The 20,788-nt window shown below is 38.8% G+C and overlaps 1 protein-coding gene across 6 annotated transcripts in view; it reads right to left on the bottom strand.

Annotated features, from left to right (window-relative positions):
• Positions 1-20,788, bottom strand: part of LOC136858385 (E3 ubiquitin-protein ligase Arkadia) — a 321,712-nt gene that overhangs the window by 42,247 nt on the left and 258,677 nt on the right. For all 6 annotated transcript variants that reach the window (XM_067137889.2, XM_067137892.2, XM_067137888.2 and 3 more), the window contains one exon: positions 4,461-4,667. In XM_067137889.2, the coding sequence (XP_066993990.2) occupies positions 4,461-4,667 (207 nt within the window). The remainder of the gene's footprint in view (positions 1-4,460; positions 4,668-20,788) is intronic.

Genomic DNA, 20,788 nt, shown 5'->3' on the forward strand with positions numbered 1-20,788 from the left:
AATTGGTACCGGTTCCGACCAGTATTTTTAGTCATCATCAGCCAATCACAAATAGGTGTAAAACAATGTACAGATAAATAAATTGCAAAATAAAAATAATTCTGTAGGTTGTTGATAGTGAAGCACTAGAATCTTTAGGGAGTACTGTGTGTCAACGCAAAGGTAAAAATATGAAGTTTAGATGATACTGTCAGCTGCAGTTTATGAAGCACTATAACGTAAGTATTTATCAGCTGCAGTTTATAAGGCACTGTACAATTTTAAGGATACTGCATGTCAATCATGAAAATTAGTAAGACATAAGCATTAGAGAGCACTGTACAGGAAGAAGTCCATATTCAAATACGTATCCAAATATAGTACTAAGCAAATCCTTGAAGAGTTCAACTGCAGTTTATGAGACACTGTATAATTTTAGGGAATAGCACTGCCTGTCGACAGATCCAAAAATTATGAAGAAGTCGCTGATCAAATACGCAAATGTACTACGGAGCAAGTCCCCTGAAGAGCAGATCAGCACTGTGCTTCTAAAAGTCACTTAGGTCAGATGTGTTAGAGAGCACCGTGTGTGAAGAAGTCCAGAATCAAATACGTATCTAAATGTAGCATGGAGTAAATTCTTGAAGAGTTCAGCTGCAGTCCATGAGACACTGTTTTCTTTCTCTGCCTGCCACATAGGCAGCACTTTGTACTTAACCTGGTGTTGCCCCTTAAGAGCTTGTTTTTGAACTCTTAGCGAGTATTGTAACTTTTAGGAGTACGCACACTTTCTTATGTTCTTCATTAGTTGCGACTACCTGGACCCAATTAAAGGCCAGCTTGTTCTCAATAAAACTGCCCCAATTTCACCTGTTCAAGGTCTTTCTGATAATCGCTTGCTGGGGTACAGACCTCTCTAGGGCTGGGTGGTTGGCTGCTGGAGCAATTTGAAGGTAGGCTTCAAGGCTCTAAACATCACCTAAATGTTAGAATCTAGTGGCCTATGGAATTCTTTTAGTGATCATATGGCAACTTTAGGGCAGTTACTTTCACTTTTCCTATTTTAATAATCTAGGGTTTTCTCTAGTTACATTCTTTCTTCTAGAACAAATGTAGGTGCTAAATGTTGGCTAAAAACTTTTAAAGGCAGCACGAATGTGAACCCTCATGTCTCTTTTTCAAATTTTCTTTATTGTGACTACAGTAATAGTTTGCTAAATTTAACAGTTTTTGGTTGTAGATTTCTCCCTCCCTCCTAGTCATAAGGTAGTATGGACCTATTTTCCATATTACCCGGGCATTTGTGCCCCATTAGGTTTTATTATAATCTTTCGGGGATCATAATTTATGTGTTCAGTATCCCTACTCTACCTGTGCTGCAGGGCTTTTTTGAAATTTTGAAATATAAATTTTGATTGACTCTTGTAGTACAAGACCCCATACCTGTTAATTTCTGCAAATCTCTTCCTGTTTATAAATTGAGTTGAATTTACTTTTCTTATGTTAGGGAGAATGTATTGAGTTCTGACACTGTGCTCGATCCATACCTGAAGGAGATTTAAAAGGTGGGAACTCAAATGGTTCCATTTAAATATATACTGCTCTGAGAGCATTAAAAGTTGTTGACAATTGTAAATATCTATTAATTATTATTGTTGTAAGTGAATTATTTTTTCCTATTATCCTTAAATTGTAAAAAAAGAAAACGAAATAAATAATTGATTTTGGCATAATATATATTTTTTAGTTGCCTCAATGTTCTTTTTCTGCTTTCTTTGTAAAGCCCTACAGATCTGAACTTTTCCCCTGCCTCTACCTACCAAATCAATTCTTTTCCCTTCCCTTCTCCTCTAGTCCACACCATTGTCTTACGCTTTTCCATGCTGACATTCATTCCATAATTTTTAATTATCTCACTCAACATGTTGAGAGGTTGAGATGCCCTTGTACTTCCTCTCTGCTTGCTCCCTATACCAAAATACCACCTGCAAACAGCAGCTCCTTGTCCCCATATTTTATATTTGTCTCCTTCACTATTTTGTCCATGACCATTATGAATATCAGTGGTGACAGCACACTTTCTTGTATACGTTTCATTCCAAAACCACTCTGTCCTCCCCAAATGTGTTGGAACTGTTATAATTTTTGTATTCTACTTGCTTGCACATAATCTATCATTTGTTTTCCTAATTATTTCTGCAGCATTACTTTCTATACCTCTGTGGGTACAGAATCGTATACCTTTTCTAAATCAAGGAATGTCATTATCATCTCTCTTCTGTATTTCTGATATTTTTCCATTAACTGCCTCATATTGAAGATGGGGTCTAGTGTTGATCTTCCATTCAAAAGCCACAATGTTCTTCTTGCAAATTGTCCTTCCATCTTTCTTCTCATTATTTCTTTTTTTAAATATTTCAAATATTTTTGCTACCCGAGATATGAGTGTGATTACTTAATAACTAGTGTACCACTTACCTTCTTGTCCCCCATCTTAAATATAGGTATTATTATTCCTTTACTCCAGTCATTTAGTGCAGATTTTTCTTTTCAAATACATCTAAATAGCCTATAAAGCACTTATAGACCAACACGACCTGCTGCTATTTCAAAACAAAATTCACACAATTCATCCAATCCTGCTTCTTTTCCCAATTTCATGCAATTGACAGCAGTTTTCACCTCTTCCATTGTGTTTTCAATCTTGGATTCTGTCTCTTTCCACTCTATCATCTCATCTATATCCCTTTTCAGATTCAGGAGTTCATCAAAGTAATCCTTCTGCATTCTCCTTATCTCCCCTGGTTGTGTTATTATGTCTTCTCTTTTCTCTTTCACAGACTTTGTGTAGACTTCCTTTTTTTCTTTCTTCTTACAACTCCATAATTCTTTTAATGCTATTCATACTCTTTTCTAACTCCCATTTAAAGCCTTTTCAGCTTTTCTTCACTTACTACTTTCTCCTGCCTTTTCATTTCCTGATACTTTCTTCTGTTTTATCCCTATTTAAACTTGCTATGCTTCTGTTTCCTTTACTCTTTCAATCCACTCTTTCAGCTATTCTGCCATAAGCACACTCTGCAGATCCCACAAATGCCTTCTTGTGCACATCCCATTCCACTTTCACACTCTCATCCTCAGTTCTTTGTATGCGTTGTTTCAATCTATAATTGACCGAGCAAGTTGGTTGTACGGTTAGGGGCGGCGCAGAACTCTGAGCTTGCATTCAGGAGTTCCAACCCCACTGTCGGCAGACCTGAAGATGGTTTTCCGTGGTTTCCCATTTAACACCAGGCAAATGCTGGGACTGTACCTCAATTAACGCCACAGCTGCTTCCTTCCCACTCCAAGCCCTTTCGTATACCATCACTGCCATAAGATCTATCTATGTTGGTGTGGTGTAAAGCCAATTATAAAAAGAAAATGACTGTCTTTGTCCTTCTTTTTCCCCATATTCATTTATTGTAATCTTTCTACTAATCTTCTTCCTGAATCACATATTCCCCACACTTAACCCATTTCTCACACAAAAATCCATGAACTCTTCCTCTTCATTTCTCTTTCCATATCTAAAAGGTCCAATCACTTCTTCCGTTCCTTATCTGTCGCATCCCGCCATTGCACTAAAGTCTCCCACTACTTCCATATCCTTTCTCTCTCCAGCATCTCCAGGAATCTGTCTATATCTTCTTTGCATCCAGTCTGGGGTGCATACACTGGAATGACATCCTTTACTCCATTCTCTGTCCTTAACTGTATCTTTATTATTCTATTACTTATGTAGTCCTTTTTATCTACATGCTCATCTAAGAGCTTGTTGTTATTATCCCTGTTCCATTCTTAGCCTTACGTCCTCTACTCCAACAGATAGTGTATCCCTCAATTTCTTTCCTTTTCTTCTCCATGTAACTTCACTCAATCCCATCATAGCTGTATATTCTCCTTCTCCATGAAATCAATCACCTCCCCTGACTTTCCAGTCAATGACATGATGTTTATTGCCACCTTCATAATGTTCTCTAATAGTCGCCTACTTCTCGCAGTTTCCTCAGCATACAAACTGTGCATCGCTTCTGGAGAATGCCCTAGCCTTTTCTACAGCTGATGTAAAAAGTGCCATTTTAATTTTAAGCTGTTATTATGATGGGGTTGTCACTCCCAAAGGCATTTAAGAACTACTGCCAACAGGTGATTAGGCTGCTCCTAACATGGAGTACAAAAGCCTTTTGTAGCCACCCCATAACCCAGGTCAGATGCTACTTGATGCGCTCCAGTGTCATTTCCTACAATGAGGGGAAGGAAACTAATTTTCTCAAAGCCATTGGTCACCTTAAGAGATCAGGTTACCACTGCTCGACACTTGAAATACAAATTAGAATAAATATCTAAAGGAATTAGTAATTAGTAATACTTGCAATGGTTTTCTCATTATATTATGATACTCTAAAACTTCACATTATCATCATTAGAGGATGACTTACCTGTTTGTACTTGTGTGGGAAAGTGTAACGTTCTATAGTTTCCTGAGTTGCACCACGGTTCATTTGAGCAAGGCGACGCTGCTCAACAACACGCATGTAGTCTTCTAGACGAGCTGTCATGTGGCGAGCCAAGAAGGGGAATGGCATAAGCTCAGGTGGAAGCACAGGTGGGAACACCAGTTCTTGGGGACGTGGACTACCGGCAGCCTATTACACATATAAAACGAACAAAAAATATAGGATACAGTAGTCATATAAAAGAAATCAAGCAGTCATCACAAAAAGGGATAACCAGGTATTTGGCTTACCCGGTAAGGATGTGAAAAACAAAACAAAAACAACATACTCTCTGTCTCTCTCAAGATCTGAACAACATAAAAAGTATACTTTCCACCTTTATAAATCACACAGGTCATGCAATTACGTATGTTTACAATGGAAAGAGTATATGTGATGGAAGTTAACCTGTTTGATAATGAATCAAAATTTTCTTGAAATTTCGTTATGGTAGGGCAGCTTGTCAGGAGGTTCTTGGCGAGATGGGAAGAAGAGAAGATTTGGAACTCCAGAAAGAAAAGTTGTTTGATTTTTGCAAAGACAGGACCTGCATCAAATTGCATGTCACACCCAATCCTTGTACTGCATCCACACTCCCCCCCACCAAAAGGGTGCTTCTAGGATTCCATTTTATTTGCTGTTGGGACATTTAACAATCTATACTGCCACCTTGCACTGGTGTTTCAGAAGGCATTGAAAATGTGATCAGAAAAATATGATAGCAAGAAGTAAGGAGAAGTAATAATAAAATTATTCCAAAATGGACCAAAGATAAACTGTAAAAATTCTTTGTCTATCAACTAATACTTGAACCCAAAGAACAGATATCTAGGCACAATTACTGGTTCAGAAGAATATATTAATTACTAGCATAATAACTACTGAAAAGAAAAGCAAAAGCTATTTAACATGTCCTGTTGGCATTTGTTGGATAATGATATGATTCCAATGGGAATTTTCTGTCACCAAGTATTCCTGCATCCTGTAGGTTAGGAACTAATAATGTGCATACCTGCAGCTTCCTAAGCCTTCTAGTTACTGCACATTTTTTTGTTAATCTTTTGGAACTTTCCCATTTTTTACAATCTTATCATTAAATAACTTACTAATATTGCATATGGCTGAGAGATGCAATTTCAGCAGTACTTTCTTGTCATTTCTTTCATTTTGCAAAAAGTATTTTGAATAGTTAGGGCAGCATGATGTACTTTTAAAATAATAAGTGTACTTATTGTATTGTAGTTCTGTAGTAATCTGCCAGTTGTTTTATATAAAAACATCTTATTAATTCAACTAGTTTTCTATCTGTTTAAAAAAATTCTGTCCTACTTTTGGCTGAACAAGGCTTCTTCCTCTTCTAGTGCTGTATCCATCATCCATCGGATATTTGTGATCATTCTGGCTATCACATCTTTGTTAGTGGCTGTGCGGAACAGTGAGATGGGAAACACTGTCTCAGGCTCTCCAGCCAAGACATGCAGAGTTTCTCAGGACCTGTCTTCCTCTCAATCTTTCCTTGTATAATGATTTACAGGAGGCTATAGGTTTCTAGGTAGCCTCATTATATGACTCAAGGAGGAGAGCTTCTTGAACTTAACAGCCCTACAGTGTTCCTTTTCGTTATACACCCTACTCAAAAACTTCCTGATTGTATTCTGGCTACCCATTTGATATAAAGCATTCAAAGACCCACATTTCAAATGTTTCTAATTTTTTCATGGTGGCTTTTGTTGTAGTCCATGACTCGACTATGTATACTATAATGGAGAACACACAGCACTGTGAAATTCTAACCCTCAGCTACAATGGTAGTTCTCTGCTACAGAGTAGTACTTTATTTCTTGGGAAAGGTCCCAGTGTTCACTGACAACGTTGCCTACATATGTGATCTCTCTCTCTCTTTTTTTTTTTTTGCAATTTGCTTTACATCGCACCGACACAGATAGGTCTTATGGCGACGATGGGACAGGAAAGGCCTAGGAGTGGAAAGGAAGCTGCTGTGGCATTAATTAAGGTGTAGCCCCAGCATTTGCCTGGTGTGTAATGGGAAACCACAGAAAGCCATCTTCAGGGCTGCCGGCAATGGGGTTCGAACCCACTATCTCCCAGATGCAAGCTCACAGCTGCGTACCCCTAACTGCACAGCCAACTTGCCCAGTATGTGATCTTCTTGACCCTCTGTATTCTCTGTATTTTACCTCTGTTCTCCCTATATCATTCCCGTTTTCCCTGCATTAAATTTAGCGTAACAGAAACACTAGTGTATGTTTATCATTATACAAATAAAAATGTCCTCTTTTCCTCTAACACTAACAATGACATAAAGAACATGATATAAAGTTATCAGAAGTCAAGCAACACGCATCTGATTAAATCTAAATATCTTTTCAAACTACTGCATCTGTGCTCACCAGGGGGTGCTATTCACGAAAATTCTTAAACACGTTTAAGAAATATCTTTTTTTCATCCGAAGCAGTTCCCTTCACTTCTCTCTCATATTTTCTCCAATTATGTTTCTCTTTGTTTTAATTCTGTTTTAGTAGGCAACATGATCATAAGGAAGCACTTCTTGGCCACGACTGTGGCATCCTCTCCACCCATATCTTGTATGCCATCTCATGCTCTGTCTGCCGGGGACCCCCTCATGAAGGTTTACCACAAACATTTCCTTATTTAAAAAACTTGATAAAGGCACTGCCATGAAAGAAGAGGATAAGTTTAACAATTTACAATGCATATTTGTATTCTTCTAAGTCAGTCTTTTGTTCAGCATAAAAATGGTTGAGTCAATATTTCCTCTGACCAAATTTTGAAGGCTCTGTCTTGTCAGCATGAAATGCAAAGTGACCAATTGAAGGAAGGCTTAATCAGGTAGCAGCTTAGTGACATGATGGTTCACACGTCGCACCGACACAGATAGGTGTTATGGCGATGATGGGATAGGGAAGGCCTAGGAATGGGAAGGAAGCAGCCATGGCCTTGATTAAGGTACACGACTGGTGTGAAAATGGGAAACCATGGAAAACAATCTTCAGGCCTGCCGACAGTGGGATTCGAACCCACCATCTCCCGGATGCAAGCTCACGGCTGCACAACTCTAACCGCACAGCCAACTGGCCTGGTGATGGTTCACTAAAAGCGTTATAAGGTACATTTCAAAGTCAGTTTGGCACTGTTCTGGCCTAGCCAATATCCTTTTGGACTCAAGACAAGTTGATACTTGAGCAAATTTGTACTTCAGTGGGCTTCTCTCAGTAAATTAACCAACTATCTTTTTTGCCTGTAGACTGTACTTGTCCATATTGATCTCCTTAATATGAGCTTCAATGAAGGACTATGTTACAGCTGGTCCAATCATAAACTGTCACAGTTCCTCACAGATATCCATTTTTTCATGTCTATGGCGATGAGCTCGAATTCAATGCGACTGCTTTCCACGATGGGGTTTAATGAAGCTCACTATCAGCTTTCGAGTAAGGTCTTCTATAGCAGAAGACTGTCTTGAAGAATCTCCGCTGACTTCTTCACTGAGTAGGTGTCTGGAAGCTGCGCACACTTGCTCTTGAAATAGGCCCTCAAGTAAGATAGTATCTTGATATCTTTTTTTGCAGGTAGCAATGTTTATGACCTGGTGACAACTGCAGAATTTTGAAGGATAATCCTTGCATTTCAAACAAAAGTCAGCTTGCAGCACAGGAGAATCCTCGAACAAGCTGTAGACAGACTTCAGGAACTTGTTGATTTCCCAGCCTTATTTCTTAATACTCAGTTCAGAGCTTTAGAGATTTCCCTACTATATTCGGTAATTGATTTCACCCTTTTCGGACATTCCGTTATATGATATAAACTGCACTTCTGCCCACAGAGGGTGCAAACGCATTCATTGTTTGGTTTATGAAAGGTAGTATTCCTGCAAATACAGTGATGAAAGCCATGTATGGCCAGCCTGGTAACAACATGCCTTTGCTCTTGACCTACTTTAGTCCAGTTTCTGTCAATTACCGAATATAGTAGGGAAAACTCTAAAGCTCTGAACTGAGAATATTTTTTTTTTAAATGCTAATTTGTAAATGTTTTACTAGGTTAAGTAATGCTCTTTCGAGCGCACCTTAATAAATTATATATTTCTTAATACTGCCTGGAATGCGCCATGAACGACATGTAAGCCGCATGATCCTGAGTAAACTATTCTTTACATGTCTTCACATCTTTTCCAGGAGTTCAAGGAAGGCCCAGTTTATGTTTGGTCCACCCATAGACACTTGAACAACCTTCCTCTGTTCTATTTCCGCTACAAGATCTTCTTTAACATCTGAAGTAGTAAATTCTTCTATATGTGACAGTTCCCACAATGGTATATTTATTTACTATGAAATTACGAAGATGCAATTAATAAACAGTTACTGACTAGTAAGCAGATATTTTTATGCATATGTTAAGTTAATATAACACACTATGCAGAATCATCAATCTTATATGAATGCTGGTCAGTTAACCCTCTACAAGGCCAATGCAGGATTCTTGAAATTAAAAATCCCATCCTTGGGGTTCTGAATCCATATAAAACTGGAGGTACTGTGGCTATGATTGCAATATCTACAGTACAATCGGGTAAAACTACGCACTTGCTTGTTTTTTGTTAATTCTCTATGGTAAAGTCAGGTCAGGGTGTTGTAGTTAAGTCTGAGAATTAATATGAATTAGACAATGAGTCTGAACAGGCATATTCCATAACATTCTATGTCAACTGCAAGTAATATAGAGATCTAAATCTATCAGTCACAATCAACACAATATTTTTGGACATAAATGAAGTGTACAGTCTAGTAATTTAAGCTGGGTGTCACGGCCATCGCATGTATCACATTCATTGGAGTCACTGTCATCACAGCTCTCTGTCGCCTGACATTTCACTGTCAGAAGATAAATCGCTTTCTGAACCATCACAATGCAATAAATAGAACAATCGTTCTCGTAGGTGTTTCTGTGCTTGATCTGGTCCCAACATTTTCCGCACTTTGTATATAAGTGGCAAGTCAAACGGGGTGGTGGGAATAATCTGTGGGCAGGAACGTTTATTCTAAATATATGTGAGCTAGTGATACTGGTGGTTAAACTGAAAATTATGAGATACACTTGTAACATGAGACGAAACCTCTGCTGCTATTACGAAATAAATCATGAAAGCATTGATACACAAGGTTTAAAGTCTGATGATATCTTCCTGAAGCTTGTTGTTTAAAGGGGCCTAACATCTAGGTCATTGGCCCAATGGTATATTCCATCAAAACCATTTTATTTGCAATGTGGTTATGAGTTTTATTCTGTCATTAGTGCTCGAGTGGTTAAAGCCGCTCAACAGGTGAACGCCCCTATAAAAGAAGAATTCCAATACCTCGATTACACTTCATTATCACTCTCTTCCCAAAAAGCGAAGGGGCAAATCCATTTACAGCAGTTTCGATATCCTGTGGAAGGACTCCTCATAACACACAACTACAGTATGTGCAATGGGAATTTCAAATCAGTGAGCATCTGATGGACATACGGTGCAAGGTCAAAGCAAATAAGTCATCTGACTAATACGGGAGGTGTCCGACATCACACTTGGGGTTTGACGAAACTTTGCATTATCTTTCATTATATCCTCCATCTCAATTTCTGCTCAATGCGTTGCGGTCAGGGCCAGATGTCGATACTCCTTTGCTAGTAATGCCACGGCATTCCCTGGTTTTATCACTGATACTCCTATTTTTCACTTTAAAGCGACTGGTCAAATAGCTAACTGAAATCATGCCAAGAAATAAATTTTTGCTGACATTAAATTTTACGCCCTTAATAGTGTGTTTAAAGTTCAAAGTTTTAATTGATCACCCCTGATTGCGGGACTCCTTGTGCGGAGTAGTGTAGTGGAAGGAGGGAGGAGAAGTGTGCGGCTTGATTTGTGAACGTTCAACACGGTACTTCCTTAAACCCACGCCCCATATGCCATTTGTGGAAATTTGACCAAGAAAGAACAAAGATGAACTGAAGACATTTACTTGCAACGTAATGTTGAAACACCAGTTACAATAGAAAAACAACTTAAGTTACCTAGTGACACAAACACGGAAAAGGCTGTACATACTGCATAGCTGACTTATCACCAACATGCTCTTGTAACACGCCTAGGAGTTACAAATCAGACTCTGATTAATATACTGTATCCAGTGCAGAAAGTTAGCAGGTAGGCCTACTATATCAGCATTATAGTGTCAGAACCAATCTGTATTATTTGTGTTTCCATTTTAACTTCTATGTATTGATAACTTTGTCACATTTAAGATCAGTATAATATTACTATAAATAAATACAGTAGAACCTCGATTATACATTCCCGAAAACTACGCTTTCCTGTATTATTCGTTCAGAATGGAAATTCTAAGTTCCCATGGAGGGAATTGGATATTTTTCCACCAATAGAGCATGTCAAAAAACAGATCAGATATAAGGCTTTTCAGGCGTTTGCTCTATTAACCAGCATTTTGTCTCAGGTCTGACACTAGACTCATCAGAGTGGGATGTGTCAGACCCTACCCACTGACGCTGGGGTGTATGCAGGTGAACTTATCAGAAGCCCATTATAAGAGACACAGTGTGATAACTGCATACGGGAGATAAATCTCCACAATGGAATTATTGCCCGCCTAGCAATTCTGAACGTAAATTCCAAGTTCCCATGGAGGGAATTAGATATTTTTCCACCAATAGAACATGTCAAAAAACAGATCAGATGTAAGGCTTTTCAGGTGTTTGGTATAATACTTTCGAAACTATATTCTCGAGTTCAACATAACCTTTAAAAGTCAATGTAGGCCTAAATTTACGTGGTAAAAGATTTCCACAAACTGACTACGAACAGTACACCGGTGACCAAATTACAATGGAAGATAAAAAAAAGGGGGGGTTTTGGCATCATGTTGGGAGGTTTTGTATCCAATGTGCTTTATTTTATTAGATTAGAGAATTAAAAAACTACTTGTGGTCACTTGTTGTTTGGCTTGTCTTTACCGGTATTAAATTGTTCGAAGAGTTTGATCAAAGTTGCTGAATTGAAAGAAGTTTTCACAGGAAACTGATGAAGTTTCCCCGGTAAAACTGAATGTCAAGTTCCAAGATTTTTTAAAGTTATGTACCGGTAATTAATGTAATTAATTCATGTTTGAAGCCGGCCCCGCAGTCTAATTTGCCTGCCTCTCACCTGGAGGGCCCGGGTTCAATTCTAGGCCAGGTCAGGCATTTTTACCTGGATATGAGGGTTGGTTCCAGGTTCACCCATTCTACGATTACCTTTAATCAAGGAGCTATCGAATGGTGAGATGGTGACCCCGGTTTAGAGAGCCAGGAATAACGGCCGAGAGGATTTGTCACACTGACCATGCGTCACCTCGTAATCTGCAGGCCTTCGGACCGAGCGGTGGTTGCTTGGTAGGCGGAAGGCCCGTTGGGGCTGCAGTTTGGTTGGGTTTAGGAGTGCCTGTAAGATTATAATTATACATATTTCATTTTTGTGAGGTTTAGCCATGTTGTTGGTGGTTCATTCTTTCCCGAATTTTCTGTTTTCCCGTGTTGTAAGTTTTTTTCCGTGGTCCCTCCAAAAATGGAGAATTGAGGTTCCACTGTACATGTTAGTTTTCATTCCTTAGATTACAACTATTTCCCTCTGATAACACAGACACTTTGAAACATCTCCTCCCATCAGTACGAGTTATCAAGCATGGACTGCATGTATAAATCCTGACTAAGCATCATGAAGAGTGCATTATGATAACACCTTTTTGCAAACACCGACTGAGCAATATAAAGAATGCACTGCGATAACATGCAGTGATTTCTGTGGTTGATGGAATAAATATCATTGCACAATTTATAATAGTGTATCCAGAAGAAACTGATAAAAATACAATACTAATAAGAACTTAAAACAAAATTTAAAAAGCAGTTCTGGTAAAAAGTGAATTACCATCTTTTCTCACATAAAATTTACACTCCTGAATAATTTACACACCCCTTTGGTTCAAAGTGGGGAAAAAAGAAATATCTGCACGCTTGTTGCACCCATTTTCCCGATGATTCACTGCACACTTCCAGATGTGTTTCAAAATGAAGATATAATGTAAAACTTGACATTACAAAGCCAAAGTAATTACAGGAGTTAGACAAGGCTGTAATCTTTCACTTTTACTGTTCATAGTTTACATGGATCATCTGCTGAAAGGTATTAAGTGGCAGACAGGGATTCAGTTACGGTACATGAAAATGTAGTAAGCAGTCTGGCCTATGCTGACGACCTGGTCTTAATGGCAGATTGTGCCGAAAGCCTGCAGTCTAATAACCTGGAACCTGAAAATAGGTGCAATGAGTATGGTATGAAAATCAGCTTTACCAAGACTAAACTGATGTCAGTGGGTAAGAAATTCAAGAGAAGTGAATGTCAGATTGGGGATACACAGCTGGAACAGGTAGATACAATGTAACGATCTGTATACTTTCCCAACAATGTCATCCACATGACCCTTCCAGCGCAAATTACTTTCAAATCTCACACCTAAGTATTTGCACTTGCCATCTTTTGGGATAACTACCTCATCCAAAGTATATTCAAATTCAGTTTTAAAACTCCTGTTTGTAAATGTTGTAACAGTTGATTTGCCTCCATTAACATTCATATTATTCTTTCCAACCCATTGTTGGATATTCTCAAGGTCCCTTTGTAATTCTGAACAATCCTCAACGGTATTTATTTCCCTATAAACAATCATGTCATCTGCATACAATCTTATTTTTGACGTTACATTGTTCCCTAAATCATTTGTGTATATTAGGAATAGTAACGGACCGATTATACTACCCTGTGCAATTCCCTTCCAAACTTTCTCTTCCTGCGATACATTATTTCCTACTTTGACTTTCTGAACCCTTGAATTTAGAAATGTTTTTATCCAACGTGTAACCCTTACGTCCAATCCTATTCCCTCCAATTTCTTTAGTAATATTCCATGTTCCACTCTATCAAAGGCTTTGGAAAGATCTATGGCTATGCAATCTAACTGGCCTCCTGAATCCAACTGATCTGATATGTCCTGCTGAAATCCCACCAGTTGTGCCTCACAAGAAAATTTCTTTCTAAATCCATACTGGCTCCTCATGAACCAATTTTTATCATCACATATCTATCTGATGTACTTAGATACTAAACTCTCCAGTATTTTACGAACTATACTGGTCAGGCTGATTGGTCTGTAGGTTTCTGGTTTCCTTTTATCATACTTTCCTTTATAAATTGGTATTATTATAGATTCCTTCCATTCTTTGGTATTAAACTATTATGTATAACATAGTCAAAGAGAAATTTTAAATAAGGCACTATGTACCACCCCACTGTTTTTAACATCTCCCCAGTAATTTGATCACTTCCTGCTGCTTTTCCTTGCTGAAGCAGTTGGATTTCTCTGAAAATATCTTCATTTGTGAATGAGAAGCTTCTTGTTTCCCTCTGTGTCTCTCCCTCTCTATCTTCTGTTATGGTTTCCAACTCCTGACAATCATCTACTCAAACTCTGAATTCCCTACTAAATAGATTTGCTTTCTCATTATCTGTTAAATAGTGTTCACCCCCTTCTCCCACCATTGTAGGAATTTGGATTCCTTTTCCTTTTTGATTCCTAATATATGAATACAGCTTTTTCCATTTCCCTTTGTGGTCATTACCCTCTTGAAGAATGCCATTCATATAATTCTCCTTTGCTTTCTTTTTCACTCTATTCAGTTCCCTCATTAGCTGTTTTCTAGTTTCTCTAATCTCCCTACCCTCTTTGATTTTCCTGTTTACTATTCTACATTTTCTTTTTAATTTTCTTATTTCTCTTGTATAATAAACATGGTCTGAGGTCATTTTACCCTTCTTAACGTACAAATCTCTTCTCTCCTTCCCAAATGATTCCTTTAAATTTAGTCCAAAGTGTATCCACATTACTCCCTTCACTTTTCCAACAACTGAATTGTGATTTAAGGTAGGTCCCAAAATTCTTCAACTTTAGTTTTTCTGTACAATTTCTTGTCTTGTGTGACCCTCTTATTAAGCCTTTTTTGGTATCAGTCCTACATCCATTATTACAGCCTTCAATTACCTCAGTTTTATCAACAATTTCCCATGATTTAACCAAGAATACATCTAGTAAGTTATTGAGACGAGTCGGTTCTTGTACTACTTGTGTAAATCCTCCCTCCCAAATTAACTTATTTGCCAGTTTCTGTTCATGGGCTTCACTTGCAGCTCCATTCCATTCAACTTCAGGCAAGTTTAGATCTCCCCAGAGTCCTGCAGCCAGGCCCACCACCTAGCACTTCAAACCCACGGGCTTCGGCAGCCCAGCCCATGCAGTGCCATTCTCTTCTGATGCGGCAGTGTACTGGCTCGCAGCACTGGTCTCATACAGCCCACCGCAGTCCACCGCACTGGGCGGGCTCAGTAGAATAACCTTGACTACTTCTCCACAATAACATGTGCGCCGTGCACAACTAAATGTTCACGTCACACCACTATGCGGATCATTCAATCTACGAATTCCCGTACACTAATAACATATTTTAAAGTAGGCTAATCGCATTTTGAAATTAAACAGTAGAGATTTCTCTTGCACTGTATTGATAATAATAATAATAATAATAATAATAATAATAATAATAATAATAATAACAACAACAACAACAACAACAACAATAATAATAATAATAATAATAATAATTGAAAAGAAACAGAAACTTTACAATAAACTAATATTCGTTTGCAATTGACATCATTTTAAGAATCTAAATAACACGAAGCATATTCATTAGACTTCATTCGCGTTTACCTCAAAATAAAATATAAACAAAAATGACGTGCAATATGCCTACAACAAAAACAAACCTGTACATATCTTTTACTTAGTGTGCGTAGTTTATTGGTCATTGTTAATGGTGGTGGAATGGAATTACTGTGAATGAAAAGAAGAGCATCAGCATTTTCTGGTGTAGAAGAGACCATCGTGCATTGAGAATGAAGCCCGCTGAACTGAAATTTTTCTCTGAAGCTTAACTTGATGCTTGCATACATATTACTTTCTTAGTGATCTGGTGAAATTTTGGATAGTTTTGTCCATTTGTTCTCCAATAGGACGCTAAATCTATCTTCTTTCATTCCACAATTTTGCTTTAAATATCTTTCCAGCACATCTGTTGGAATAGGAGCATCATGAATGTCAGCCCACGAAGAAAACTTCATTACTTTGGCAGGTTGTGGCATAGTCGTGGAGTCTGATGACACGGAAACATTAGAATGCTCGTCATTCAGGCACATCTCGTTCATCGTAAGTTTTTTATCTAATCATAAAAAGACAAAATCAGTCTGAATCATTTAATCTACACTAATATAATAAAGAGAGAGCGCGAATTTTGTTAGTTTGTGTATATCTGGAGGGTAATTTCAGAAACTAATGGACCGATTCTAAAAATCCATTTACTAATGTAAATATACATTATCCCTGAGGGACATGGGCTGTATTTTATTTTCAAAACAATTTGAGGTGGGGGGCGACGGGGGAGATATAATAATAATAGGCTAATATAGGCGAAATATCGAACTTGTCGTGCAAGGACGAGACTAAGCTCATTTTAAGCCCCTTGACCCAAAGAAGAAATCTCAGTAAGCCATACGGGCCCGAAAACTGACCGTTATGGAAATATTGGCACCACACTACCCTTGCTCTCGGAATCGGATAAGGAAATTAACTGCCATAACCATGGCAACGCCAGCTCCAGGATATTTTTTTTTTGCTAGTGGCTTTACGTCGCACCGACACAGATATGTCTTAAGGCGATGATGGGATAGGAAAGGTCTAGGAGTTGGAAGGAAACGGCCGTGGCTTTATTTAAGGTACAGCCCCAGCATCTGCCTGGTGTGAAAATGGGAAACTACAGAAAACCATCTTCAGAGCTGCCGACAGTGGGATTCGAACCCACCATCTCACGGATGCAAGCTCACACCCGCACGCCCCTAACTGCACGGCCAATTCATCCGGTCCAGGATTCTACAGCAGCGCGACTATCCGTGTACGTTTGGGCATACCTGCCAACCAAAATTTGTACACATAATCCCAGAGCATATCTACAATATATCTCAAAAAATTAACATGTAACAGTCGTGAAGTGGTATTTAGAATCTCTTTTAAAAATATAGACACATGTCTCTCTCTTTGGTTTTCGGAAAATCCACGTAGGTGGGGGTGGAGGAAGGGCTGATAAAGGGGTTGAATTCTTTTTATGTGGATACTTATATCTCAAAACCTGAAGATGTTACAGATGTGGAAATATGTATTTGTAATCTCCTTTAAAAATAAGGAAAGTTTATTTTTATTTTTTTTTACTTGAGAGAAGACGTTCTCACGTGTACAGTTCTATGTCGCATGGTCATCTCAGCCCCAAAAGGCAATACCACAAACTTGGTTTACAAAGAGTTTCTGGGGTAAATGAAACTCAATTTTTCAGTGAGGTTTTATACTTCAGGGATTTTCAGATAATGTCGTAGTACAGTACCGAGGAACGATTACATTTATCAAATTACGAAATCCACGAGTAACTGCAGGTGTGTACATAAAGTTCACGGCAGATCGTACAGCACACAAAATTAACGTCTTTCCCATTACCGTCAACTGCAGGCTAGAATACCAACCAAATACAACTTTCAAGTTTAGGATTCGGTTCAGAAGTCTTGTATAGTGCGGTTTTTAGTTCGTTTGTTGCTTCTTTTTTAATTCAAGATTTTTGCCACTTTTTTTTTTTTTTTTTTTTTGAAACAGAATAACAGGATAGACGGAGAAGTCAAACTGAAAACTACAGCAAATTTGATCGGCTCCACTTGACCATAATGCAACGCACTCAGCTGACACGCAGTACACTGTACACATTGAAGCAGTCAGTCCATAGAACTACCACAGCGCTGCCCTTGGCTCACCGCGTACGAATGACATAGCGCTGGCCCAGACCGGCCCGTGCGATGACGTCACGGGCTTCGTATGTTCGAGACTTTCAAAGCCCATTGCAATCTGCTGCTGAAGCAGCTCATGGGCTGGGCCTCTCTGCAGGACTCTGGATCTCCCCAATTATTACCATATCATTATTATTGCTTTTATGAGTATAATCTATTATTTTCTCAAATATTTCCATGTCTCTTTCCTCTCTTCCAGGCCTGTATGTTCCTATAATTCCCACCTCCTTCATATTATCACAAACTAATTTTATCCCTAATATTTCATCCCTTTCATCGGTAAACTATTAATGTGAACAAGAAGTTTCCTTCACCAGAATAAACATCCCCCCTCCCTTTTAATCTCCTCGGTCTCTATGATAGACTGTGTACTCTTCTGGAAATACTTCTCTATTACCCACCCCTTCTCTCAACCACGATTCCACTCCTATCACCACATCAGTCTCATAAGATTCCATCAATGTACCAAATTTTAATTGTTTATTTACTACACTCTGACAGTTTACCAAGAGCAATCTCAGACCCCCTTCCTCCCTAAAACTTGACTGTTGCAATTGGGTAACTTGAAATTCCTTACTTTCCTGAGTTTCATTTTCTAGTTGGCTGAGCCAGCTTGAAGTACAACTGGCTCTTTTTACTAGTTTTCCTGGTCAGTATTATAACTCAAGGGAGTTGCCTTTTTTACAGTACATATCTTAAGATTAATAAAATCTAGAACAATATTTGCTACCTTTGATTTACCTGAATTGTTTAGATGAAGGCCATGCTTTGTGTAACAGTGTCTCTCGAAACTGCTGCTATCAATTACCTGTGTATTACGAAAATGTTTACAAATTTTAGCCATATCTGAATTAACTTTGTCCACTTCAATGTTCACACACGAGTCTCTAATCAAATCATGCCTGTGGGGCACGTTCACTACAAAGATGATAGTGTGAGTCAGCTTACCTAGTGTACATTTGAGAAATTACATTCTTAGTGCCATTGTGAGCTACATCGTTCGTCCCGCCGATGATCACTACTGCATCATGACTTCCGAGATTTCTTGCTGCCTGTTCCGTGTTTTCCAATACCTTCTTGATTGGGGCCCCAGGATAGATGACGGCCGATGCTGCAATATCTTCATTGTTCATTTTCTCCGCAATTCACCTCGCCTGCCTATCAGCAAATATAAGAATGTTCGACACTTTCGCCGGTGCACTGTGGAGGATTTTAGGCCTAACTTTGCTGCTTCTCGTAACGGATTTTGCGCTATACGTTTGACTGCTTCCCATACGGATACCTTGCGTATCGCTTACTTCCCTCAGGGCTGAAAATCTATTTTTAGTGTCAATTACAAAGTTGTCCTTATTTAACTGTACACTTTTCTTCCTAGAATCTGAAGCAACTTGACAACACGTGCTAGAATTCACGGAGCCACCTGTGTTCTGAGTGTTTACTGGCAGCAGTACTTTCGATTCCAGTAAACGTACCTTCTCCTTTAAAATATTCTCCACCGAGCTTGATAGCTGCAGTCGCTTAAGTGCGGCCAGTATCCAGTATTCGGGAGATAGTGGGTTCGAATCCCACTGTCGGCAGCCCTGAAGATGGTTTTCCGTGGTTTCCCATCTTCGCACCAGGCAAATGCTGGGGCTGTACCTTAATTAAGGCCTCGGCCGCTTCCTTCCCACTCCTAGCCCATTCTTGTCCCATCGTCACCATAAGACCTACTGTGTCGGTGCGACGTAAAGCCAATAGCAAAAAAAAAAACTTCTGCTTTCAATGCTTGTAAATCCTGTTGCAATAAAGAGAGAATTACAAGTACATTATCATTACCTCCATCCTCCAAGGAATGAGACGCCAGCGATTCGTTGACCGTTGTAGGCCTAGGTTTGTTACCGCTATTCAAATTGCTCTCGCCACAGCTAACACAGGTCCAAGTATCTTCATTTTTAGCAAAACCAGCACTACATATACACTCAAAATGGTATCAAATTAAACACTTTTCACACTACATACTATTCTTCACTCACTTCTTGTTTACACCACACTTATTCCTGATTATTTCGCAAGAGAACCGGGAGCTATCTTCACTTAAATCCTTCGCTGACGCCATCTTGAAAAAAAAAAAACAGACATTGACACAACCTATCCACACTGCCTGGTGCCTTTTCTTTCACTTTCCTGTCAACTTCTTCCCACAAAAGTTCAATAGGTGACAGATAGGGTGATTAAGGAGGCCAGATCATTAATTCCAATTTTCCTTCAGCTTGTTTCTTTTCCAGATACTACTTGCACAAATGAGAGGTGTGTTCAGGACCATTGTCCTGCTGTAGAACAAATCCTTCACCAATCAGCTTCATTCCAGATGGCAAGGCATTGCATGAAAGGATACAGTGATATTTTTTCTTTTCCAATATTCCCTCTACTTTCCCCAAATCACCAATCTGATTATTTCCAAAACATCCTCACACCATCACATTTCCTCCTTCATGCTTCACAGATGGAATTATGCAGGATTCCATAACCCTTTCGCCAGGGCGGCGATGAACGCATTGGCGACGATTGTAACCAAATTTTTCAAATTTAGATTTATCCGTCCAAAGCACCCTTTTCCATTGTTCAGCGGTCCAGTTAGCATATATTTTGGCCCATTGTAGTCTTTTCTGCTTGTGTACAGTTTTCAACAATGGTTTCCGTGCTGCTATGCGACCAAACAATCCCACCTCAAGCAGATGATTTTTCACTGTTATCACAGACACAGGTTTTTCTCTCATTTTATTTATCTCTGAGTAAATATCTACCACTGTACGCTTTCTGTCACACTTGCTGAGGATTAAAATGCGGTTATCTTCAATTTTACAAGTCTTCCTTGGACGTCCATTGTGTGGTCAATCCTCGTGACTACCCGTTTCCTCTCTGCATTTCAATGCTCTGCGAACGCTGCACTCTGAAATTTTCAATTTCCCCCGCAAATTTTCGATTCGACAACCCAATTTCTTTACAAGCACAAGCCTTGGCTCTGTTTTCTAGGGTTATATTAGCCTTCTTCCCCAAATTTTATTGTTTGATGTGTGTTGTTACTGTAGTTATGCCCAGATAACAACAATGTAGAAAATAAACAATCTGGTACAGATATTAACATACAACTGCTCAAGGTAAGTTCTGCAGGCTAACTGCTGACTAGCAAGACAGCAAGAAAACAAGAAGGACAAGTAATCATGT

The sequence above is a fragment of the Anabrus simplex genome, chromosome 1 (assembly GCF_040414725.1).
Source record: "Anabrus simplex isolate iqAnaSimp1 chromosome 1, ASM4041472v1, whole genome shotgun sequence".
Lineage (NCBI taxonomy): Eukaryota > Metazoa > Arthropoda > Insecta > Orthoptera > Tettigoniidae > Anabrus > Anabrus simplex.